The sequence below is a fragment of the Dreissena polymorpha genome, chromosome 6 (assembly GCF_020536995.1).
Source record: "Dreissena polymorpha isolate Duluth1 chromosome 6, UMN_Dpol_1.0, whole genome shotgun sequence".
Lineage (NCBI taxonomy): Eukaryota > Metazoa > Mollusca > Bivalvia > Myida > Dreissenidae > Dreissena > Dreissena polymorpha.
In genome coordinates this window covers 62,676,485-62,704,064 of record NC_068360.1, presented here as the reverse complement: position 1 = coordinate 62,704,064, position 27,580 = coordinate 62,676,485, and the positions used below count along the sequence as shown (strand labels likewise).

General features: G+C 33.6%; 1 protein-coding gene and 1 long non-coding RNA gene across 7 annotated transcripts; one reads left to right on the top strand and one right to left on the bottom strand.

The window, feature by feature from the left end:
* The first annotated feature begins 2,580 nt into the window (after positions 1 to 2,580).
* On the top strand, positions 2,581 to 10,390 carry LOC127835043 (uncharacterized). 2 transcript variants are annotated; one of them, XR_008028320.1, is made up of 5 exons: positions 2,581 to 2,722; positions 6,040 to 6,126; positions 6,926 to 6,988; positions 7,371 to 7,457; positions 7,922 to 10,390. It is a non-coding gene; the product is annotated as an uncharacterized LOC127835043 (long non-coding RNA). The 2 variants fall into 2 exon arrangements; XR_008028319.1 differs by lacking the exon at positions 2,581 to 2,722 and adding an exon at positions 2,733 to 3,329.
* Positions 10,391 to 11,615: 1,225 nt separating this feature from the next.
* Positions 11,616 to 25,749, bottom strand: LOC127835042 (uncharacterized). 5 transcript variants are annotated; one of them, XM_052361239.1, is made up of 9 exons: positions 25,027 to 25,749; positions 23,358 to 23,411; positions 22,184 to 22,274; positions 14,094 to 14,114; positions 13,618 to 13,754; positions 13,182 to 13,332; positions 12,782 to 12,931; positions 12,518 to 12,616; positions 11,616 to 12,216 (listed from the first exon to the last, which is right to left on the bottom strand). In XM_052361239.1, the coding sequence occupies exons 1-9, from the start codon at positions 25,036 to 25,038 to the stop codon at positions 11,984 to 11,986; spliced, it is 948 nt and encodes a 315-aa protein (XP_052217199.1). In that variant the 5' UTR covers positions 25,039 to 25,749; the 3' UTR covers positions 11,616 to 11,983. The 5 variants fall into 5 exon arrangements, with proteins under 5 accessions (XP_052217199.1, XP_052217198.1, XP_052217195.1 ...); XM_052361238.1 differs by having other exon boundaries at positions 12,518 to 12,619; positions 25,027 to 25,747; XM_052361235.1 differs by having other exon boundaries at positions 12,428 to 12,616; positions 25,027 to 25,731.
* Positions 25,750 to 27,580: the final 1,831 nt, after the last annotated feature.

The following is a 27,580-nucleotide window of genomic DNA, read 5'->3' as shown; positions in this document are numbered from 1 at the left end:
TCAGTCGGGAACCAATCACAATATAATATGTAATTGACAAATGTTATTGAACCAAAAGTAAGCGACTGATCAGCGTCTCGTAAGTGAAAAGCTTCGTGCCGACGAATAACAGCGCGCCATCTTGTTTTTGTCACTCGTCTGGAAATATCTATTAAACAAAAACACACTTTTTTACGTTTACACATTTAAGTTTGATATGAACGAAGGAGTACAAGATGGATCAACAGGGCACGAGTATGTAAGCGGCTTACAGACATTTATCGGACAGGCATTGCAACAGTTTTATTTGTTCATTATCTAGTCGGAGACCAATCACAATATTATACGTACTTGACCAATGTTATTGAACCAAAAGTAAGCGACTGATCAGCGTCTCGTATGTGAATAGCTTTGCCTCGAAAAACAACAGCACACGATCTTGTTTTCGTCACTCGTCTGGAAATAGCTATTAAACTAGAACACACTATTTTCGTCTACGAATTCAATTTTGAAATGAAGGAGTACACGCAGGTTCAAACGAATGAATGACAGAGGCTTTGGATAATTCAAAGCCGCATGAAACTTCTTTTTGTTAATAATATTATTTTGGTATGCTACCTGTTGTAGTCGAGCCGGTGTTATAAAAATCACGTCAGGCGTATGTGGCTACATATTTATTCATTCATACCTGCACGTGCGTAAAGTGTCCTCCCGGATTAGCCTGTGCAGTTCGCACAGGCTAATCAGGGACGACATTTTCCGACTAAACTGGATTTATGCTAAGAAGAGACTTTCTTGAAACGGTAAATATCATAAAAGCGGAAAGTTTCGACCCTGATTAGCCTGTGCGGACTGCACACGCTAATCTGGGTCGACACTTTACGCACATGCATTAAACCCCCTTTTCACACAGCACGGCTCAATTACAAGATTCACAGTAGAGAAAACTCTTACGGGATCTAGTATTCAGTATAACACAGTAATGTCCCTTTATCTATCTATGTAACACTACCTATGACCAAATAAGAAACCTTTAGTTTCGCCTATTCCTTCGTATCCAACGATCAACGGTTATGCAGTGTATCGCGTTAAATGACGTGAAACGATGTAAACATTTAGATACAAAATACCGACCTTGGTATTCGTTCTTGGCTAGATATTCGGTATGGTTTATAAATCGCAGCTCAAGTCTTTAATACCTTTTGCGCGGAGAAAACTTTTAAAATCTTGTTATATGCGACTTAATTTTTACATTTTTTTTGTTGAAAAACTCAAAGTCATGAAAATTAACGCAGAATTACCCACACTTAATGTCCTTTCTTTTCTATACAAGAAAACCTCATGCCATGTATGCATTGTTCTTTGACTATATTTAAAGATAATAAATAGGAACTAAATATTGTTGTGTTTCTTTAGTTTTATTAATTAATGCACAATAGCCCACAATTATTTTCTTCTTTGTCGATAGAAAATAGTTGAATGTCGTGTGTTTTATTTTTTAATGACGTACACAACACTATATAACAAACGACATTAAAAAAAAACAATCAATACGAAAACAATAACAGGAATAGAAGCATATTGTATCTCTGTAAAATTGCATAATCCTTGCAAATGTTCATCAATTCCGAGTACAACTGGATAGGAATATTTCGATTTGGATATTTAGTGGCTTTGATGTACTTGCAAATATACAACTTATCATGTAACTCGCCTGTACGTTGATTTTCTTATCAATACTTTTGATGTAATTGTATTATGAATATCTTAATTGTGACAGTTTCCAACATGTAGATATTGATGAGCAATCTCCACGCAGAGTTGTCGTTCATGTTCTTACAAACAATCTCTGCCATCACAAGAAAATCCTACCAGATTTGGTAAGATCATATTATTTTGGTTAAGTATTATATTATGAAAAGTTGTTTCATTTTCTTTAATATTTAGAAAATAGTGTATAAGTTTAGTGAGAACGTAAAAACAACAACGGGAAAAACTATTGTACCACGTGGCTCGGCTATCATCACGCGGTTGGTTATGAAGACCGGGTTTTTACCCAGCTATGCCGGTTCCAGTCAAATCTCTGCGAGGAGGTTGATTCATGAAATGATAGGTAACAACAAACCGAACGATGTCGTGTTCATACTCAGTGTGAGCACCAATTAAATTGTTTATTCAAAGCTAGAAGTAATTTACTCCAAAACGTCATAAATTTAATGCAAGAGCCGGACCGTCTCAGTCTTCGTGAGGATCTAGAAGATAGCTGGTCTGGCTAAGTTACATTGAACGAGTGCGATTCTTAAGAGGACGTCCTTAACGTCCTTCGGTGTTAACGCGTGATGTATTTGGTGAAATTGCTAATTGGGTATCATAGCAAAAAGCTGGAATAATCTTCCGACCAAGCCCGATGATAATCGCTTTGAAACGAGCGACAAAGCACTTCCTTTGCAATATTCAACGATCAATAGTTCACCCAAATAAAGTCGATGTATTACGAACGATAAAACGCTCTGCTGACGCTATTGACAATCCAAAAGAAATGGTATACTCGGTTGTAATCGAACCTCACGACGTAATTCCGCTAATTATCGACGAAGTATCATATTTCCCTAACGACTGTTAACAAAACAGATATTGAATATGCGACTGGGCGTAAAAGGAACAAGGACAGTAATAGTGTTTAATTGTTCTATTTGGATATAAGTTGGTATTAATATATAATTTGGCGTAGTGCTACAGCAAGGTAATATATTTGTCGATAATGTCATTTTTTATGTAAAAAATATGAGGGATATATTAAACTTTAAAAAAAAACATTGGTTTTCAAATCGAAAGTAAAAAACTGTTTAAACACAATGTCACAATGGCTTCTAGAAGACTGTAGGATTCGAACAGAGACGGTGCAGACGATGTTATCGGAGAAAGTACTGAGACACAATCATATGAGCCCTGTATGAAAACCAACATATCAAAAACTGCTACTTGTTTCTGCAAGAATTTTGATGAATATATGTGTGATACGTGCAAAAATCCGCATACCGTACATATGCCTGGTCAGCATAAAATTGTCAATATACAGGACAATAAATCTGCTCCGGTAATAATCGGCTCCGTTAAACTATGTGCCAAAATGGATGTCAAAGATAGGATAATTACTTTTGACTTCAGTTTACCAAAGGATTCTGCCATATATGACTTTATATGTGCACATGTCTTTAGAAGACAAAGTGGAGATTGCTAATTTCATATCGGAACATATATAATAACATGTTGAATAGTGTATATATGTAAAAAAAAATCACAGAAATTAGATTAGACTGATTCATTGTGCAGTGATATAAATGCAGTAGGTAAGGACATGTATTTTATCGTTATGTGTTTATTTATGATCATTTCTATATATTATCCCACTTTTACAGCAAAATCGGTTGATTAAAGCCCCGTTGATTAAATTTCATCTATAATCAACGGCAAGGCTATAATCAATGGCACGAAATGACGTCATCAACTGCCGAACCGGGACTACTTTTTCCCACGCACCTCGTCACCTGTATTTGCCAAGTGCATCAATAATAAAAACAATCTCAAATGTTTGTCAATCTTAATGACCTTAAAACAAAGGAAAGTAGCAAAAACGAGTTTTTTGTCATTTATTGTCATTAAAACCTAGTATTAGGTAAATTTAACACTATGCAAATAGGTTCTGTTGTTGTTGCTCCCCTTTGAAGAAGTCAGTTCGAGTTGCTCCCCTTTGACCGTAGAAAACAATCGTCTGGACCAAGAAATCCTGTGTTCATTTACAAGCTGTACTCGGATATGCGTCCATCTGATTTTTCTTCAAAGAATCTTTTCTACCTGGCAATACGCACAAATGACACTGCATCCCGGTGATTCTTGCGTCAACAATTGGGTGTCAACAAGTTTGGTCAGATGCTGAAGGCCATGGGCATGGCAAAAGACGCCGGCTTTCTCAAGCACAAGAGAATAACGAACCACTCAGTTCGCAAATTACTGGTCCAAAAACTTCGAAATGCAAACATTCCACCCACTGAAACCATGACCATAACAGGGCACAAAAATGTCCAGTCCATAACCAATTATTCCAACATATCTGTTGGACAGCAGCAAAAGTGATCATTCTTGCTCAGTCCAGTAAATGTTACAATCCAACAGATTCCTCTTGTTCACCTTCATGCACCGAAACTATGGCCGAAATGCAGCCTAGACAACCACTGTCTACCGTCGAACAAGTTGATCTTGATGTTCGCCCCACCCAGTCACTTCACCAGCAAATGTCTTTCTCTAGTTCGAACAACTTTGCCTCACAATTCGTTGGTGCCACTTTCAACATTCAAAATGTTAATGTATATAATTAGCTTAAATCCAAGTAATCTTTGTTATTTCGTCACGAAATAACCACATATTATAACAAAGAAGCAAATATTGTGCACCTCGTGATCGACTCGATAGTTTGATATCGAAAGTGAATTGTGTGTGGTGTTAGGCTACGTTGTAAACAAATGTAGTTCCTTGTATATAACAACTTAATGTCATATTGATATCATAAAACTTAAAGATTTGCAATTCAATACATGTTGTATGATTAAAATTGTAATTAATAACGCTCGACACTTTGTTACAGAACGATATTCTGATTTAAAAAAAATGATTATTTGATCAGCGGTTATTTTTGGAACGCGGAGTAATACACTGACCTTGGTTACACTACAGTCATTATCAAAGTACGACAAACACTCATGAAAACTTATTTTGTTTAAATAAAAAAAGTTTACTGAATAAAAAGTGGGATAAATAGAATAATAGGTTAGTGTTGATTATAGATCAGGTTTATCATGCTCGGCACGAAAACGAAAAAGCACTCGCCAAGGCTCGTGCTTTTTGTTTTCTAAGCCTCGCATGATAAACCTGATCTATAATCAACACTTACCTATTATTCTCTATTTGTCTGTAATTGTTGCTTTAGTTTGCACGCTTTATCTTATTTCAGTAAACTAACGGACACGCTTATTATGTCGCTATTGCTTGATTGTGTTGCTTTTCTTGTCTTGTTTGTTTGTGTGTTTTTGGCATAATGTTGGCTTTTGCATGAATATTCTACGAATTATTACACTTGACTGATTATTGTCATAAATGAAAAAGTATGATCAAATTATCTATTTGATTTACATTACTTCTTGTTCGAATTGGAAAATCAATAGTGATATTATGTGAATTAATTTCGCTGTGTTACAAGGACAATACAATATAACTATTATTGAATTTGTTATTTATTGCAGTAATTTCTTTATATAATTACTCGCTGAGGAAAATTTAAGGAAACAAATTGATTCAAATGGAAATATACTACTCAAAATTTGCTTAGGATCAATTTTTATTTCACATTATTTTCAATTTAATTTAATTTAATTTATTTCTTTATTTTGCAGGTTTTGATATTAGAATGTGTGTTTTTGATTTTATTTTTATGTATTGTTTTATCATTGATGCGTGACGCTGGCTAAATCTAGCTAGGGGTGAACTTCAAACTACACATACTATAAAGTGATCCTTAGCGAGTTTTGAGTAGTGTAGATTTAAAGATAGTTGGTTATTGCCAAGTGGCTGCTAATAACAAGTGAGATCATATCAGTTTTTTTGTACTAATATTTTGCTAAATGGGTACCTGAAATATTTGAAAACAGGAAATAAAAGATGCTCAGTTAAAACTTATCAAATGAGATGAATATGAATTGTTATTGTTCCAAAACATAAGACTGTAAAAGGCATTCTAATTAAACAGTAACTGGAATATTTAGTAATGCATTATCATATATTGACCTAATTTAAGTGATATTTGTTTACATTATGAACGGGATTCCCTTGATGACATCACACTTATGCACTCTGTCTTTTGTTTTACAAACATTTCTGCCATTGCAAATAGATTAATAGATTTAAATACAACAATAAACGAGGAAAAACATGCTTCCTCACTCCTTTTAAAAATCTTAAACTATTAGGTATACAATTCATGTTTAGTTTTTGTGTGCTTTTTTGTAGGTTATTGTTGGCGCAACTTGTTCGGTTGGACAGGGAAAACAACACAAATTAAGAAAATAAGACCTGTTCTGCATTCTTAAACATTTGGTAAAACATATTTTGTGTTTTGCATTTATTTCAAAATGCTAGTTTTATTGCTATGTGTGCATAATGTTTTACTATTTGTATTATATTGTATCTGGAGCCAAATTGAATTTCAATGTGTATAAACATACTTCAAAGAATAATTATTTAGATTTAATTGAATATTTATGATAAATTTATCAAACAATGGAACACTGATATAAACTTACAGTCAACATCATATTATTATGTATTTCCTTTTTATAATGCAGCGATTGTTTTGCCCAATTGGAAAAAGTACCGGTACCAGCCCAATTGGGAAAAATATGCGCAAAACCCTGAATTTGGGAAAATTCGTGTTGTGAAGTCTTCATATTGGAAAATTGGTGTATTTGATTTTTTGCTCCCAAACACATCAAAATTGATAACTAAGTGTTGTCAAGTTGTCAATATTATATTAACTTAGGTTCAAGCCACAGAGCTGCATAGGGAAACTAACTAAATGTTGATTTTTTATTTAAAAACAAAAGATGCTTTTTAACCTTCAATTGGGAATTTTTTTAACAGCAATTGGGAAATTAGTATTTTTTCATAATTGGGAACATGCCATTTTCCGGTACTATAAAGACGGAAAAACATCGCTGTTATGACAAAATTATCATATGCTCGGAATATTATTACAGTGAAAAGGTAACTGCTTGAATGTCATGTTATGATCAGTGATTGGACAGGTTTATGACATTGTTTGTACAATCAAGGCTAAGTGTGCTGTTTGTTTTAAGTTTTAAATTTTAAATCCTAATTTATGATATTTATATTGCAGTGCAGACGTCCAATTCTGCAAATTCAGTTGACAATATGCAAAGTATTGGAGAGTCCTTAAATGGTATGTTTTTGACACACCTTACGTGCTTTTGACAGATAATTACCTTCCTTACTTTGTACTACAATACATAATTGACTTCGTCGTTGTGTCTGAACATAAGTTTCCTTACTTTTTACAATTATACATCATTGTTTTGTTGGAAGCTGTGCAACTCTTGACAACTACCTTATAAAAATAATCTAAAAAAATCCATTTTAGTGATTGCTACAGTGGTTTAGCTGGATGATTTAATCACATGCATAATTATGTATGAAAAACGTAATTGTCAATTTTTTATGAAGATTATGTATGTGCATGATGTGTATACATTCAAAGAAACTACTTTTAATGTTCATGTCTTTAGGTAACGTACTACATGTATTACTGATTCTGTTGTCAACAGAGTCTGCTGTTAATATGCCTTACATGGATCTTTCTGACTAAAGTGATGTGGAGATGGGGATGATAAAAGATGAAACTGCAGCCAAAGGTACAAGTACTTTACTTTTTGCATAGATGATGCAACAAGAAAATGGGGTTTGGGGTTGACAAAGCTAAGATTTTTTCCAAATCCTTCTTGTTATTTCAGTGTATAATTGAAACTGATATGTGATACTAGCAGGAGAGAAATCCTTCTCATTTAACTTGAACAGGAAAGAAAATTTTGCACCATCAATCGGATTTTTAAAAAAGTCTATATTATTGATGGACATATGAGATCATATCTTGACTTGCAAATTAAGTTTTGATGTTTTCACTCTTTTAGCAACCTACGGTCCAAAAAGCTTTCTCTTTTTAATTGTGTTTCTTATCCCAGAAATCTTGACTGTCATTATATAATCACTACTATTTGAAACATTTGTAAACTGAAGGCATTGCAGCTGGTATTGTTTTAAATCACATTTATCATCAGAAAGAAATAGCATTTTCAATTATTACATGTTTTATTTTCAGGCAAACGTGAAATGGAAGCACAACATAAATACTTGGGTAAAGACATTTCTGGATATGATATGTTTTACATTTTCCTTTAAAACACCTTAAATTAAAATACACAGTCATTTTACGAACAAGGTTTTTACCTTGTTATTTATATAATGAAAAAATGAGTTCTAAATTTCACTTTGGAATGTCATTAATGGTATTATCCCTTAAATAAACAAAAGTATTAAAACAAAGCATTTTTTGCTCTTTTATGCATTTTTCCAGTGAAAAATAATTAAATGTGTACACTACAAACACAAACTTTGATATGGGTTTTTAACCCTTAAGTGAGATTTATGTGGGCATCAAATTCGAGAGTACACACATTTGCACATAGAACATGTAACAAAATTTCTTTTCGATTAGCATGACATCATGTACAAATTATGTAAATCATGTACAAATGTAAAATAAATGTTTACTCCTCATTTAATAGCGAAAAAACTATCCACCTTAACACAAACACACAAGCCTCGCTCTTTTAAATGTATGCATGTCTTTAAGAGTTTCTTCGATGAATGCCTGTGCGGTATTGATCACTTCACAACTGAAAAATTTTGAGACCGCATAACGTAGAAAGCTCGTTTACACACAAACATTAATACATATCTACTCCGATGTAATGACAATAAACTGTTGTGATATATAATGTGTTTCCTCAATGAATATTAAAATGTATTGTATATTATTTGCACTATACTCACAGGTTGCGTCATTATAACAGCATTCACTACACAGTTATAGCTAATGTATAATAAAACAGTACATTTATGCTTTTGTCAACTTTCCTCAATGAATGCCATTGTAACTGGTAACTTACCTGATTCAAAAGTTTACCTCACATTGTGTAGGGGAAACAGGTCCATACTTACAATAACACTCAAACATTGAAACAAACTTTGATCATTATTTTACTCTTTCCATTTTTCCAGAGTTTCCTCAATAAAAGCCTATGCTGGGTTGGATCGCTCAATCACAAAAACGCGTTAACACCCTGTTTATTTGGAACATACGCACAGAAAGACACGATAACAGTAGTAAAAATTATAATGATCCCGAAATTTAATTATTAATTTTATTTTGTATTCAAAGTATTTTTTTATGTATGAATGCATTTTTAAATGATATCAATCAATTAAATACGTGTGCTCCAATAAGAATAAAGCATTCATACATTATTCCACTTCATTTGAAAATTTAAATTAACTGAAGAATATACTATTGTTGATAAGACTGTCTGGTATCCCATTTTGATTTTCTGGTATTCCAGCACGTAATGCCCTTCAGTTTTGTTTGTATGATCATGATCCTCAACATTTTTGTGAGCGATTTTATTTATTTGGTTTTAAATCAATAATTAAAATCAAGGTGTGCATTTTGGAATACCATTTTAATGACTTGGAAGAAAAGAAAAGGGTATTTCCATTTTAATCACATGTGTGTAATAGGCACGTATTTAAAGAACACAAAGTAGCTATGCGTCAATCGATCAGCTACTTGTAAATAAAGACGCGACTGTTAAAGAGAGATTAAAGCCACACATCTTGAAATGAAATACACGTTAATTAATACATATGGATGCAATTTGAAAGTGTGCACAATTGTCGTTAAATCTATAGCGTAGTTAGCAAGTAATTTATTATTTTTCAAACGGCTTTTAAAACCGAAAGTAGGATTTCCACGTATACATGTGTGCGTCAATTTCGAAAAACGTGATTATTTATAAGTTTTAAAGCTCAAAAAAGACGGATTAATACCATCTAACCACCAGATATATTATAATTGGCTTAGATAAAATTAAATCTATAGCCTAGTTTGCAAGTAATTTATTATTTTTCAAAGGGTACTGCTTTTACAACCGAAAGTAGGATTTCTAGACATATACGTCCGTTTCGACAAACGCGATTATTTTTAAGTTGTTAATCGCAAAAAGGACATATTACTACCTTGTAACCACCAGAATTTTAATTGGCATATATAAAATATGTTTCTTATTTATTCTTAAATTTACTATGCCGAATAAGGTGTGTGGCTTTAAGTCAGATCATCATATGTGTGTTGCCTTGAGACCAACTATTATGGTCGCGATGTCCTGAACACAATTTTAGCATCAACATTAAAATAACTCGTCCTGTTAACCTACGTGTGATTTGATAGTATAGCCATATTATATAAAGCACTATAAACGACAAACACACGTCCTTCGTTAAGTTTAAATAGCTAACCTAGTTCTTTGTTAAGCTACCAAATCGATACGGTAAGGTTTTGATATTTAATAAAACTTCCGCATTTGATCTTTTGTTCAACTATTTTCAACAGTTCATTTAATCACTCAACCAACAAAAAAGCCAGCTTTAAAGATTATGCTATTCACGTCTATATATTTCGATCCGAACATCCGATTGGCAAAATTACCGAATAGCCAAGGGTATTTTATACCAACGAAAATAGAATAAACTGGTTTCCCACGCATGATGCCGTTAAGGGTGCAACTCCGCGTATTGTTTATATGGACACTTTTGTCACTTATCTTTACAAATGTGACCTAACTATGGGATATCATTTTCACATGCAAAAGTAAAAAGCGATTTCGTTATAAAACTGAATAACGATATATACACTAGGGATCAACAAAAAATGTCAAATAACAACACACGTTTGTCACAGAGTTATTTGTAAACATCTATTTTGTTGTTTTTTGTTGACATGAAACTAGCGAGTAAACTGTATACATTCAGTTTTTTTTGCGCGTAACAACTAAAAGAGATATTTACAAATAACTTACCTTGAGCGGAGGACGTTTTATCTTTCATTTTCAAACTGTCGTTGACGTTCTGGGTCACGTGATAGTTGGTGTTCCTCCCGAGTGGTTTATAGCAAAACCGATAAACTAAACGGGTTACGACTTTTTAAAAGATCATAAACTGTCTACACCTATATATTGTTTAGCTATACAGTATATTGTTTCTATTAAACAATACAAACAGCAACAAAATGCACATAAACAGCTTTATTCATATCACAGTCTTCTAGAAATGGATTCAGTTGCTATTTAAAGAGAATTAATCCTTAAAAAGGAAAACGATGACGCATATCACAAAATACTTATGTTTGTTCAAATAATACAAATTTGAGTATTTGTATTATGTTATATTTGTAACCGTATCAGACCGTTGTGTAAACGAAATATTTAGATAAAATATGTTGCCTACAATCATTTTATCATTTAAATTGACATACTTCCAGTGTGATTTAGCCATATGTTTTAAATGCCCATAAATACGAAAATTGCACACATGGAAAACAACAAAAACAACAATAATAACAACAGACATGAGTAACAATATGGAGGTATACTTACAGAAATGAACGATATGCATTAACAGTAGTAATGATTATGAATAATAAATAAACACTAATAACACTAAAAATGACACTTATAGAACACATATAGAGCCCTAGTTAAATTGCACGGTCTATGGGGGCAAAAACAGATACATATCAAATAAAGAAACCTCACTCTTGAAGATATGTCAATATAATATATGCATTGTAAAATGTAGACGCCTATCTTAAAACACATTTTTGAAGCGTACACTTGTCTGGGTATAATGATGCCATATTATTAAGAGCACCGTCATGTGTTAAGATGCAGGAGACAATCTGGTTTTAAGGTGCTGCTTTATATTTGTACACACAATACATACATGCGCGTATCAAATACTGCTTCAATTCAGACATTTTACAGAACATTATGACCACCAGATGATACTTATATACATATGCAAACACTGCATAAATAAATATTAAAAATAAATACTGTTGTCAAAACACCATCTATTGCAACACACACAATATGATTTGGCAGCTCATATAGCAATACATTAAGGATTTAAATATTCCAACACTTCAATAGTACACCATTTTCAATACATAACGACACCGTGTGTTCCTTTTGTACGAACATTCATTTCCTGAGTGAGATCTTAAGCTCCATTGCGTTAAAGAGTTTAAAAAGCTGATTGTGTCATTTCATGAGTTCGTGCACATGGCGCCAAGGATTGCCGGTATTAGTGTCTCAGTTTTATCATCATTGAATTTATCACGACACCACTTCGGGGTGCATAAAACTGGACAGATAGGTTTCAAAACAACATCCTCTGTGGTAATGTTTTGATATCGCGATATGTCGTCATGTTTCAGACAGGTTCCTACTTTTGTACAAATTTCGTCACAGGAAGTTGTCTTAGCTGAACAGTTGCAGTCTGCAAAAGTGTTTGTTAATATATATATTGTACACATTATGTATTACATATTGTTGATACATGTTTATAGCAATTTAATCATCGTTTTTATATTGTTTATAAAAGATCATTTAAATAATTATGTGTTATTAAATTATTCATTAAATCAATTTCCATAAGACAAAAGACTGGTTTAAATATAATATAAAACGGCAATAATTTAGATGTATACCGGATGATCTCTTCGAACACATAGGCAGAAGAAACTTTTCTTGCTTAGCAAGGAAATTATTTTGAAGGAGAGCGCACGAAATGTCCATACTACGTTGTTGGCGTATCACATCCTCGTCGACTTTAAACACGCAGCTCTTGTTGTATCCCCCCTCTGTCATCGATGTGTTGATGCAAAGAAGTGCGTCCTCTACTAGAGTAAAATATTTCTTTATATGATGGACAATTTATTTAAACGTGTTATAGATGGACACTTCATTATAACGTGTTATAAGTACCATTAATGTGTTTAATGGTCCACAAGTAATACTATAATCGTTCAATTAAGAAAAGATAAAAAAGGTGCTATATTAACCTTCAGTTAGATGAAGATTTCCATCGACGTAAAGAGCCATGGTGTACGTATCGCACGATGACGTCACGGCACACGTAAAGTTGAAATTTGACGTGAAATTTTTACCAACAGGTTCAAAGACTTGAACCACACTTGTCACCAAGGGAGGAACTAAATTTTAAAAGTGGAAAATGTTATTATGCTTATTGGATTCATTTTTCTCATTAATGATTAATGTTTAAGCAAACTAGTCAAATAGTTATTTTACTTTCTGTTATCAGAATACATTTGACTAGACCTTTAAATCGAGAGCAGATCCTATGTGGATAAATGATAATTTAGCATGTGCATTGAATACTCTAGGGGAATATTTATATTAAACATGTCAGGGATTACAAAATAATGAGATAGGCACACTTACTAAGCGAACCTAAATTAAATAGTATTTTGTCCAGCACAGCGTTGCCAGCATTGTCAAAGAATGCAATTGAGAGAGTCCCGCGGATCTGACACGTTACATGCGGCCCTTGGCAAGTTATTACCCCATCCGTTACTTGATAGGAGCAGTTGACCTGAGATCGAAACAATGGAACTAACAATAATTATTGTATATATAGTTGTATTATAATATTTATTTCATAAGTGTGGAGTAAAAATTGATTTTTAATAAAAAAAACTGTTTATCACAACCGTAAACTGATATTCCGCAATTTTTGTTCAAATATTAAGAAATCACTGTGTTGTAGTCACTAGCAAAAAGAGAATGGACATCGATAATACATTTTAAATTCATTATATATAATACCACAAACGAATAATCAGCCAGAATCTATACGACATCTGCAAGGATCACTTACTGGTAACACATCGCCGCTATTGAGAGAGAATAAGGTTTGGCTGACGTCTATACTGGCTTTTATTTCTGCCGGTACTGATACTTTGCAGCGTGTCTGGATCGGCCTCCACATCGTGTAATCGACGAGTACACACGTGGCTATATATACATATTTATATAATGTAATTTTTGTTACATACACAACTATACGTGTTAAAACAACATCTATGTATAGAAACGTTTAGAATAAGTAAAAAAATCTTCTGGTATTATTTCAGTGTTAGTATAGATAAATATATTTATATATTTATTTATTTATTTATATTATTTATTTATTAATTTTATAATATTAATACATATATATAATGGAAATGTTCATAGTTTGGTTAAATGACAATAATTAAGAAATTCCTTGATTTATTAGAAAATAATCTATGCTTTCTAAAGTATGGTTAATTTCTCAATTTTTCATTATGTCACTTTAATATTGAGACCTACCTGTGAACTTGGGAGTGTCGCCTGTAAAAGAAAAAAACACAAATTAATTGAATTAATATTTTAAATTCAATTTCAAAGGTATTTACTAAGATTAATTATTAAAACACTCAATTGGAAATAATTAGATATTTAATCAAAGTTCTGAAAGTACTGGTTTGACGATGCTTTTGAAGAGGGTGGATATATAGAGGATATTTGTTGGAATCGGTGGAATATCGATTTTCCGAGAAAAACAGCGAAAAATATCGATATTTTCACTGTTATTTTTCACTGTTTAAAACAGTGAAATACCAGTTTATTTCACTGGTATTTCTGTTTAAATCACCGGAAAGCATAAAATAAATAAGCATCCATTTAAGTTAATCTACATCACCGCAATTGTGTAATTTTTATTGCTTGTCATTTATCCGCAGGTTAATAGTTAATGGTTGTGGTGCAATCGTTTTCGTTCTTGGACACTGCACTCCCTTCAATGAGATTTATTTACCTAAATATCTCATATTTGAACTTACAATTCTATTGGGAGTTATGGTCCAGACAACTGGATAAAACAGCAACAATATGCTAACCCATTATTTTACGAGGAACATGATTGAGAAATACTGTGCTAGCCCCCAATCACAGTATGTTGGGGTATAATAATAGTCAAATTTTGTTTTTCTTCTCAAAAGATTGTCGTAGATTATAAGTTGAGGAATATATCATCCAATACTATTACTTTTAGAAAGCCATTTTTTTCATTTATTTTTATTGATAAACAAGGTTTTGTAACAATCTATACTATACATAGATAGCTTTAACAGCACAATGTGGCTCACCTGAAACTGATTGTTTCCTAGTGGAGTTAACTAATTTTTCATGAGGATCTAGAAAAAAAGTCATTGTGAGTATGAACAAACTATTTGCGTCTATCCGATCTAGTTGAGCCTTGTTACCGAGTTCCTACTTTTATTTTTTGAAATTCTGATCAACTGCCATGAAGATCAGGTAAAAAATGTAAGTGTTAACATAGATTTTAATGATTTTAGTTATTGATCAAATGCTTGGAAGCACATCACCCACTTTGGAACATGACCTGTTAATCACTGAGACTAGACCTTGTGACCTAAATGTTGAATATGCTACTTTCAAGCTTGACTTTGAAATCATTTAAAATAATGTTCTAACCAATTTACAAGTGGATCAGGGAGAGAATGTGACCACTAAAGTATTAACAGACCTTTTCTTATATTTGACCTAGTGCCCTAATTTTTTATAGAATATGAAACCCAAAATGACATAGAGGTGACTAGTTTCATAAGAATCTGGCAAAGGGGTGACACCCACATTTAAACATTGTAAAATGATATCTTATGTGTTCACAATAAACTTTGGATAGAATACAACAGACAAAGAGTGATAACAAAAGCTCACCTCGTCACATCATAACAAGTGAGAAAAATAACCAAAACTATGACATCATATAATTGCTCAGTTACTTCCAATAACAATAAAATGTTACTTTTGAAACAAATACAATACCTTCCCTTTCTTACTACAGGCTGTTCTAAAACAAGATAGCCCTGTATCGCTCACCCAAAACTCCTTCTAAAGTGTCAAAAACTTGTGTATGATTTGACTAAGTTGTAACCTAGCTTTAACCTTCACATGACCAACTTGCAAATTCAGCTTTTGATTTGATTAAGATGGACATAGTAAGCAATTTTCATGAACATCAGGAAGATAATGTGACCTGTAGAAAGGTAAAGGAAGTTTTCTATGTTTTGATTAAATGACCTAGTTTTTGACAAACTACCAACTTTCGAACTGAAACTTCATTTCATCGAGATAACATTCTGTCCAATTTTCATGAAGATCTGGAAGAAAATGTGACCTCTGGAGTGTTAACTTACCTTTTCTGTGATTTGGTTTGTTGACCTAGTTTTGACCACATATGACCTACTTTCAAACTTAACCTAGAATTGACCGAGATGAACATTTACCAACATAAGACAAACAAGGGCTGTTTGTAAAACATGCATGCCCTCCATATGGGCTGTCAGTTGTAGTGGTAACCATTGTGTGAATACATTTTTTGTCACTGTGACCTTGACCTTTGACCTAGTGACCTGAAAATCAAAAGGGATCATCTGTCAGTCATGATCAATTTACCTATGAAGTTTCATGATCCTAGGCCTTACTATTCTTGAGTTATCATCAGGAAACCTTTTTACTGTTATGAGTCACTGTGACCTTGACCTTTGACCAAGTGACCTGAAAATCAATAAGGGTTATATACCAGTCATGATCAATGTACCTATAAAGTTTAATGGTCCTAGGCGTAAGCATTTTTTAGTTATCATCCGGATACTATTTTACTGTTTTGAGTCACTTTGACCTTGACCTTTGACCTAGTGACCTAAACATTAATAGGGGTAATCTGCAAGTCATGATCAATGTACCTATGAAGTTTCATGATCCTAGACGTAAGCATTCTTGAGTTATCATCCGGAAATCATTAAACTGTTTTGACTCACTGTTACCTTGACCTTTGACCTAATGACCTGAACATCAAAAGGGGTCATATGCCAGTCATGATCAATGTACCTATGTATTTTCATGATCCTAGGCCTAAGCATTCTAGTCACTGTGACCTTACCCTTTTATCTAGTGACCTGAAAATCAATAGGGTTCATCTGCCAGTCATGATCAATGTACCTATGAAGGTTCATGATCCTAGGCCTAAGCGTTCTTGAGTTATCATCCGGAAACCATCTGGTGGACGGACCGACTGACGGACTGGCCGACATGTGCTAAACAATATACCCCGAACAAGCCACATAAGAAATGCAGCATAACACATTCTAAAAGTAAAAGACATATGTGCAATGATATCTTTTCTTCAAATGGTAAGATGAACAAACAAGAGGGCCTGAAAGGCCCAAAGTCGTTCACCTGAGATAACAAGATATTATTTGGACAAATATTGTGAACAAAATTCATGAAGGTCGGAAAATAAATGTGACCTCTCGAGTGTTAACAATGTTTTACTATATCGATATAAGGAAAAATGCCCCCACCCCCTGGCAGCCATGTTTTTTAACCAATTGTAACCATATTCGAACTGATTCAAGATATCATTGAGACTTGTATTCTGGCCAAATTTTATGAAGATTGGAATATAAACGTGGAATCCACAGAGTTAACAAGGCAAATGTTGACGGCTCACGACGGCCATAAAGCGATCACAAAAGCTCACCATGAGCACGTTGTGTTATTACACTCAATGCGTTCAAATTTTTCTCACAGGCTTTGCCATTGACCTTTATTGTATGGATGGCTAAGTTATTATTTATTGCTATCATGTACCTGCAAAATTATGTGCATGTTTACAATACACAAAGCATATGACATAAATAGACTAATTGAGCTTATAATAATCTGATTACTATAGCCAGGTCAATTAAGGACTTAAAAACCATTTTTGTTGTCCTGATTTCATGAGGACTTGGGGTATTTATGCACATAGAGTTTCAAGATATGGGATTATCCAAAAATAAAAAGCATTTTTGATCTGTGTTGTGCAGGCTCTTTTTCCATGACTGTCAAAGTGAAATTTCCATGTGAAAAGGATGTCAATTTTTTCATTCAACCATTGTATGTAAAGAACGGTTCTGCATATAATTTGCCATTTTGATAGGAGATGACCAGGGTGACAGAGAAAAGGGATATGCATTTGAGATCTGGTCAGGTCTCCAAATAAAAGTGGTTATATTTAAAAATGTTTTATTACCACATGACCACGGACTCTAGATTTCCGTGACATGACTAAGGTTTTAAATTAATCTAGTATGAACATTTGAACTATATCTATTTAAAACAATTAAAAAAATAATTTTTGATGTACAAATTTAATCTACCAATGTGTACAGATACTACTTAACATATATTTGACTGTATTGAATGTAGTAACTAGTTAAAATATCCATCAGAAAAAAGAGATCAGGATATGAAATATTCATTGCCTGAAGCAAAGACCCTGGAGCTATGTTTATATATCTTTAAACACATTGATTAAAGAAGTAAAACAATACATTGATACCACAGAGGTTAAATCATCCCCTCTGAACAATATGATACATAATTATGTATCATGTCTTTTTATCTGGATCTGGATAGGTACATAGCAGGATGTTTAGGTGTGCGCGCGTCGGGAGAGATATATGAGTTACTTATATTACTGATTTAATTTTATTCACTGAAATTCATCCCTGAAGTTACAGTATGATCTCATTTTATATAGATGTACATGATTGTATCAAGCAAAATATATAAAATAATTATCAGTATTAATTCACTGTCATGATTTCAGTATCATTAAAATGATTTCAGTAAAGTTTATCATTCATATGCATCAATTTTGTAAATATCAATATAAGTATACTACATGTAAACATTTTTGAAACAAGGGCTGTTTGTAAAACATGCATGCCCCCCATATAGGCTGTCAGTTGTAGTGGCAGCCATTGTGTGAATACGTTTTTGGCACTGAGACCTTGACCTTTGACCTAGTGACTTGAAAATCAATAGGGTCATCTGCGAGTCATGATCAATGTACCTATGAAGTTTTATGATCCTAGGCGTACGCTTTCTTGTGCTATCATCCGGAAACCATTTTACTGTGTCAAGTCACCGTGACCTTGACCTTTGACCTAGTGACCTGAAAGTCAATAGGGGTCATCTGCGAGTCATGATCAATGCACCTTAGAAGTTTCATGATCATAGGCGTAAGCATTCTTGAGTTATCATCTGGTTACCATTTTTCAAAGTTGAGTCACTGTGACCTTGACCTTTGACCTAATGACTTGAAAATCATTAGGGGTCATCTGCGAGTCATGATCAATGTACCTATGAAGTTTCATGATCCTAGGCATAAACGTTGTTGAGTTATCATCCGGAAACCATTTTACTATTTCGGGTCACCGTGACCTTGACCTTTGACCTAGTGACCTGAAATTCAATAGGGATCATCTGCGAGTCATGATCAATGTATCTATGAAGTTTCATGATCCTAGGCATAAGCGTTCTTGAGTTATCATCCGGAAACCATTTAGCTTTTTCGGGTCACCGTGACCTTGACCTTTGACCTAGTGACCTTAAAAGGGGTCATCTGCAAGTCATGATCAATGTATCTATGAAGTTTCATGATCCTAGGCATAAGCGTTCTTGAGTTATTATCCGGAAACCATTTTACTTTTTCGGGTCACCGTGACCTTGACCTCTGACCAAGTGACCTGAAAATCAATAGGGTTCATCAACGAGTCATGATCAATAAACCTATGAAGTTTCATGATCCTAGGCATAAGCGTTCTTGAGTTATCATCCGGAAACCGTTTAACTATTTCGGGTCACCGTGACCTTGACATTTGACCTAGTGACCTCAAAATCAATAGTGATCATCTGCGAGTCATGATCAATGTACACATGAAGATTCATGATCCTAGGCATAAGCGTTCTTGAGTTATCATCAGGAAACCATTTTACTATTTCGGGTCACCGTGACCTTGCTCTTTGACCTAGTGACCTCAAAATCAATTTGGGTCATCTGCGAGTCATGATCAATGTACCTATGAAGTTTCATGATCCTAGGCATAAGCATTCTTGAGTTATCATCCGGAAACAATCTTGTGGACGGACATACGGACATACGGACCGACATGTGCAAAACAATATACCCTCCCTTCTTCGAAGGTGGGCATAATAATATTATACTGTTTGATATACTGTAAATAATGTAACTACACATCCAAGTAGTTAGTCCATCACACTATTGCAACCGAAACACCTGGTGTGCCAAGGCACCAGCCATAGTCAAATGCCTTCTGACTTAGTGCATTTAACTATTTATATTTGTATGCATTTGTATGTGTTTGAAAAAATGTATAATCTTAAATGACATCTTCTGACCATGCATGTCCTAGATTTCATAATCAAGGCCCTGGTCTGACACATTGGTAACATTAACGTTAAACTGTTACCAGGCTTCTGAATCTAATTAGCCAGGTCACAGGAAAAGGGCAGTCTAATCAGTATCCAATTAAACTATTTGTCATTGTCAGAAAACCGCTCTTAAGCAAACAGCTTTCAAGCAACTGCAGGCTGAACTGGATCTAAACTGGCCACAATCGCCTTAATGTCTCTTTTACTGGGATACAGTTCATTTAAAGTGATATTATGGGCATCTAACAGTTTATAGGTGTCTATCGCCACCGTTGTTTATTTTTGGTGTTTTCACTTCATATTCACTTATATGTTAATGCAGCATCAACATACTAAAACAATATCGCGGAAAGAGAAAAATAATGCATTTGAATATCGACCGTACTTTCATTTGACAACTGATCATGCATGTACGTTTTGAACCTAAATTAAGTTTTTGTGCAGATTCGTTCATACGACACAAAAACACAATTATGTTTTACGGATCACTTCGGCTTGCAGGACTGGTGGGTCACGTAAGAATATCGAATATAAAATATATTTTTATAAACAACTGGTAGCAAGATGAGTTGCAGAAAATTGATCAGTAACCACAATTTAACTAACTCTTTTGATCTGTTAATTCTTTTCAGCTCAATTCAACAGTGCAAAATGCCCATACTATCACTTTAACTTTAAAGGGATCTTTTCACGTTTTGGTAAATTGACAAAAATTGAAAAAAGTTGTATCGGATTCGCAAATGTTCGTTTTAGTTATGTTATTATTAGGAAACAGTATAACTGGACATTTACCATGGTCTAATATAGCCATTATATGCATCTTTTAACGATTTAAAAATTATAAAGCGTTGCAACGCGAAACGATTGAATAATTTGGAGAGTTATGTTGTGTTGTTTAATTGTGTGAAACTACGAAGATTGCTTATATTAGGTATAAAATACGTCAACCATTTATACTTGGCAGAATAGTCGAGCAGGCTAATGCGTTTTTACTCCAGGACTAAGGGGGTCACTAGTTCGAGCCCTGCTGCGGACTACTTTTTTTAAAAGAATTTTATTCTGGATTTTTAACTGGAGCTTTTAAGATCAAATGTTTACATTTATCAATATAAAGCATTTAATGACTAACTTCAAAACATGTCAAAATCTGTTAAAAGGCCCCTTTAACATAATATCTACTCCTAAAAATATGAGGTCGATATACATGGACTAAACGGTAAATTACGTCTAATTATTTGGACTATAATGATATCAACTATTTAAATAAAAAGAAGAAAGAATTCATACAAACCAGTCATTTGAGTAAAGAGTTTGTAATCAATGTTGTATTTCAGGACAGCTTGGTGATATGCAAATCCCATATGACATCGTTGATATCGGGTATCATAGCCATTCAATAAGTCGCAAAATGCTCGAACAAAATTTATAAAGCAAAACGTGACTTTAACTGATAACTAAAAATACCAGTATCATCAGTTTGCCAGTTTGCTTCATTCACATTGAATATATCCTTCGAATTCCATTTATTGTTGCATTACTAAATAGCGAAACAAGCCGATTTAAGCTGTAAGAAAGTTTTGACACGAGTGTTATCAAGTATCTCATGGGCGAAACCATTGTTGTAGAAAGTGATCCATTAACATCGAATATATCCTTCGAATTCCATCCATTGTTGTCATTAGCGGAGATTTAGTGAATAAATAATTTATATATCATAAATGACAGCTTCTAAATAGCGAAACAAGCCAATTTATGCAGTAAGAAAGTTTTGACTCGAGACTCTCGTGGGGGCGGCCATTGTTGAATGTTGAAACACGAACGACAACTCTGCTAGGAGAATGTTATCAATGAAAATCAACGAGGTCGAGGTATTTCGATTACAAAAATCGAGTTATCTCAATCGGACTGGCTCGGTCTGTTACATAGGTCGACATTGTGAATAATTTTTTGATGGTTATCATACCTTAGACGATGCTGTTCCAGCATCGTCAAAAAGTACCAAATAGAAAAGAATACGTTAATTAATCAACAAAAAGACATAAATTGATACAAAAAAGAACATGTATAAGAATGTGTTTATTAACTAATTAGTCAAAACACAACTGACTTACCATGTGTTTTTGATAGCCCCGTAAGCACGACGGGGACTATTATGCAAACCAACAAGCCCACTCCAAAGATTACAACTGCAACCCATGCAATCTACAATTCAAACAATACATGTACATGGACTATGCCGTATCACCAACATGTGAGTAGTAGTTATTTTAATTTTCTTATCCATGTAGCACTTACCGAACCTAAGTGATCAAAACCATCTTAACCGTCAGTTTTGGATGACGTTATTTATATTAATTAATTGTTGATTGGAATTAACACAAAAACGTGTTAAAACAATTAATCTCATGTTAGATATGAAAGTATCTTACAGAGTTCATAGTATTTGTTTCCAATATTTTGTGAATCCCTGAGAGTTTATGATACCAACATTCAGAACACGTAATGATGCTTTGTAATGATGTTATTACATTTATACATCACATCATATAAACATTCAAAATATTTAGTACGAATCGTAAAATATATGCGAATAGTCGGGCACTTTATACATCTTTATTATGCTTGGTAAGAACTCAAATCCAATTATATATCGGTCGAGTTCGATACCATGCAGCAAAAAAGAAGGTAAATAAAATACACTTAAAGCTTGTCATCACAACATGTATACATGTAATTGTAAGCCTCAATTCAACATAAGCGTACATGAAACAAAGACAGAATATTTGCGCCAAAATGAAAATTGGTCATTCAAAAGCGGGTCATATCTTGTCAAAACAGGGACTTCATAAAACTTGGTCACAGAACTTGATCTAGACCAGATGTAATAAAACAACCTGATTGACTAAGAACATTTGGTAAAACGAGATAAAACTAAATTAAATTGTAAAGGTCACATTTATTACCCGTCTTTATGAAACTTGGTCAGTACATTTGTCCCGTGGTCATTAAGTTGTCAATGTCTTTGTCATATTCATGTTTTAAATGTATCATGTGGAGATGTGACTATGGTTAATTGCAGAAACGCTTGTAAACACTCTGGTGGTCCTATATATTGCGTAATGTTTACAAAACGTGGTAAAGGCATTTACCCCAATGACAGCTCGACCAAGTTTTAAAGTGGGTCATAAGGGTAAAACGTAATGACGTATTGCATTTCAAAAGACTAGTGAATTATACATACGAGATATTTGTCAAGCAAAAGCTGACATATAAAAGTATAATTACGTGTGATTTCAGGAATGCTCGAGTCCTCGCCACAAGCTGCATGAGTTCTTGATTCTATAAGTAAAATGTAAAAGAGAACATGCTGTCAGTCCAGTGCAACAATAAACATAAGCATTATTTAAGCACGCAATAATGGTGTCCAATATATTTCGTACATTCTACATAAAGAAAATAAGACGGCTAGTGTATGAAAATACTAATTAAATCAGAAGACCATACAATTTGCTCGAGGATGTTAACATGAATGATTATCATTAAACCTAATAAAACGAATGAATATTTGTAATGCTCATAATTTACTCTTTACGCTGTAGAATTACTCAATCGACGTCCTTTAAAGTATGATATGAAAGAAACTGTGACCTTTAAACTTCTGTAAATTACGACCCTTGCATTTTAATTAAATGTGTGTTTCGATTTTATGGTATAATCTTATGAAATTCATGAACACAAATGTGCACGAAGATATATTCCTTTTTTTGTTAGATAGTTTGGAATGTTAAACACTAAAAATTAACCTATTTCATGTACATGTCATACATCTAGTCTCATGTTTAGTATGACATTAAACAAAAATTGTCTTCAGTAAATATATTTTCACTTTTTATACAGATGATACTATTTTGTTATTTATGTAATATATTGTCGACTCACAGAATGATAAAAAAAAAACTCGGATATGTTATTCGAAAACGTCATTATTTAAACGACGTATGTTAAATTTCACCCCCGAAATTCTACTTTCGTATTCATATAGCGCGTTCCATAAACACAAAACACTCCACAGTTATACTTCACAATAACCAAAGATTATAACATCCTTAGATATGCAATAAGCTATTGCTTTTCATTTAAACTTTGTTTGCCTTGATTATTATTCAATACGTTGCAAAATGCACCGCGTTTTATCAACCTCGATTCCCGAATATACAAGTTATCATTAACCCACACAAACAGCTGTACATTATTGACACACGGTTTGTACTGCTGAACCCAACATTGCTAATGCAACAATGACAAACCTGAAATAACGAATCTATAGACACATATATAAACATTGAATATTTAAATATCTCTGAGGAATTGATTTCCTCTAGATAAATTTTTATAAGCTCAATTGTGTATAAAAAGAGTGACGATTCAAAACTATTTTAGTTTTGCGAGTATCTTACGAGGAAATACACGTTCATATACACACATATACATAAATACTAAATAAGAAATACGGAACCGTTATGGATTAATTGTTTAATTAAAAAATGAGCGCCCCCCCCCCCCTATTATATCTCATTAGACCATGTGTCTTAAATGTAAATAATGTAAAACGTAAAATGTTTTCGAATAAGTTGTATGAAAATATATCAATAACGCGATTTCTTTTCTCCTGCACATATAATTGATCATCGCTCTGGGAAAACGGGGTTAAATGCATGTGTGTAAAGCGTCGTCCCTGATTATTCTTTGCTGTCACTTTCCGCTTCTTGGGAGTATTTTATGTTTCAGGAAGATTGTTCTTAGCGAAAATCCAGTTGAGACGGACAGTGTCGTCCCTGGTAAGCATGTGCGGACTGAACAGGCTAATCTGTGACGACACTTAACTCACATGCATTAAGCCCCGTTTTTCCAGAGCGAGGCTCAATTTATATTTATATATTGACAATTTACTCACCACTGTTGCCATTAATGCGGATCACAATACGAAGAAATTCAATGGAAAAATCACAGCACTAACACGAATATAATACGGTATATTTCGGAGCTTTGGTCCAGATTTCACTATGAGTTAATGTCAGGAAATGGTTTAATGAACCGCTATAAATGTTCACCCCTCATTTAATAGGGAAAAAACTATCCACCTTAACACAAACACACAAGCGTCGCTCTTTTAAATTTCTGTATGTCTTCAAGAGTTTCCTCGATTAATGCCTGTACGGTATTGATCACTTAACAACTGGAAAATGTTGAGACCGCATTACGTCGAAAGCACGTATACACACAAACATTAATACATTTTTACTCCAACGAAATTACAATACACTGTTGTGATATATAATGTGTTTCTTCATGAATGTTAAAACCGTTAACGATGATTCAACAAATGTTTAGCGTGTATCTCCTTGAACGAATTTATACTGCTATTCGTATAGCATTCAACCTAAACACCTATATTAAAAGATACTGGGTTAGACAACTAAACATAGGTATGACGCGTGTTTTTTCCAGTTTTCAAATCAATCTTTGTAATTTCATTACGCTTTAATTGTATTTATGAATCGGGACTTCGAATAATACGTGATCTATTGAAATATATCGATAATTTGAGTATGCATTTAAAACCAGCATTTAAATAGCTGCAAGGAATTAAACGGGTATTTCTCATACCACTTGAATGTTGCAACGCGTAAATATTTTAGTTGTCGTTAGGTTGGGTGTGAATAAGTAACTGACTGCTACGGTAAGAGCAGATAAAGAAATCTTCATAAACTGGTCTACACGAGATGTATGATTATGCATTTCATTTTAAGTTTATAAATCAGGTGCCGAAAAAGTTTTTGTCATATCTGCCGCACGCAGTGGCTATTAAATATTTACATAATACAAAAAGAAAAAAACGATTAGGTAGAAAACGAGGACGCACATAGGCATTTTCCCTTCCAACTCCATAAAGCAGTAGATCAAAATGTCCGAAACTTTCTTCTTTTAATGTGTTTAAGTGTTTTCGGTTAAACGAATCGGGAAGTAACCGCTTCAAGGATTTTGATTCACTTTGTCATAGCTGTCTGGTTTCTTTTCAAAATATTTAAACGGACACTAGCGGTGTGTTTAATTCAATTTTACATTATATCAATACCACATTACAAAACTGGAATACTAATATACATTTTTGTCTAAACACTAATTTAGAATTAGGCTTAAACACACAAAGTATGGATTGTAAAACTTTATATTAAATATATATATCAAAATACGTCCACACAAAAAGTTCAAACATCACTTAAATGTCTTTTGGTTTTCGGGGTCAGTTAAAGCGCTAGACGATTCGTAATTTATGTTATATTTGTGTAATGTATATCACTCGGTCAGTCCGATGTGTATTTTTTCTATTAGCAAATTTTGTTCTTCATGTCAACGATCCGGCACTTAAACGAAGCAAACAATCACACTCTTACTATCATGGATTTGCTTTGTAAGCGGTAAATTCGTAAATTTGTGAAAAAAAAACATTTAAATAATGCAATGAGCCTTAATAAAAAAAACAGGGTGTTAATGCATGTGCGTTAAGTGACGTTCAAGATAAGCTTTCGCAATTCACAAGGGATAATCAGGATTGACACTCTCTTCCTAAAACTAAATTTTTACTTTGAAGGGACGTCATTTAAACGAAAAAACGGACTGCACATGCCAATCTGGTAGCCCCATTTTTCAAGGTTGTTTCAGATGTGTTCTGTTTCGAACCTAGTTTATTTGTCCCTGTTGTTGACCATTCGCAGACAGTGGTATCCAATAAGAAGAAGAGCACCACCAAGCCGTTGATTGCAGGAATCCTCGTTGCCATTGTGATCCTCGTGATTGCCACGTGCTGCATGCGAATAAAAGCGAACAACAAACAGTGGGTGCAGTTTGGCGTTCGATTTCCGAAAAAGTGTTTTTCGAAGATAATATTTTATATACTGAAAAATGTTGAGAAAGCATTTAGCAGAAAATCAAGAGCACACGTATAATCAACAACACCATTTTACTCCAAAGATATGACCAAAAACTGTTATTGATGTACTCAGTGTTTCATCAATTAATATATAAACTGTGTATGGCGATCCAATAAACGTAGAGCATGTCTCGTTGAAAGAATTACCAATGCTTAATACAGTATGCACCTTAACACATCCATGCTGAACGATAGTATTAGATTACACGACGAACATAGGCTCAGTGACTCAGTGCTTTTCCAATTTTCAATTCAAACAATATTATTCCATAGTGCTCTGTTAGCATTAATGAACAGGAACTTCAAACAATGAGCGATCAATTGAATTGTATCGATAACTTCCGTGTGCGTTTCAAAAAAGCATTTACATAGCTGCACGGAATGAAAAGGGTATTTGCAATACCAATGGAATGTTGCAACACATAAATACTTAATTGTCGGTAGGTTACAAGTACATGACTACTAGACTGCGACGGTAAAGATAGTTACAGAATTCTTCATAAAAGGTCTTCGCGTG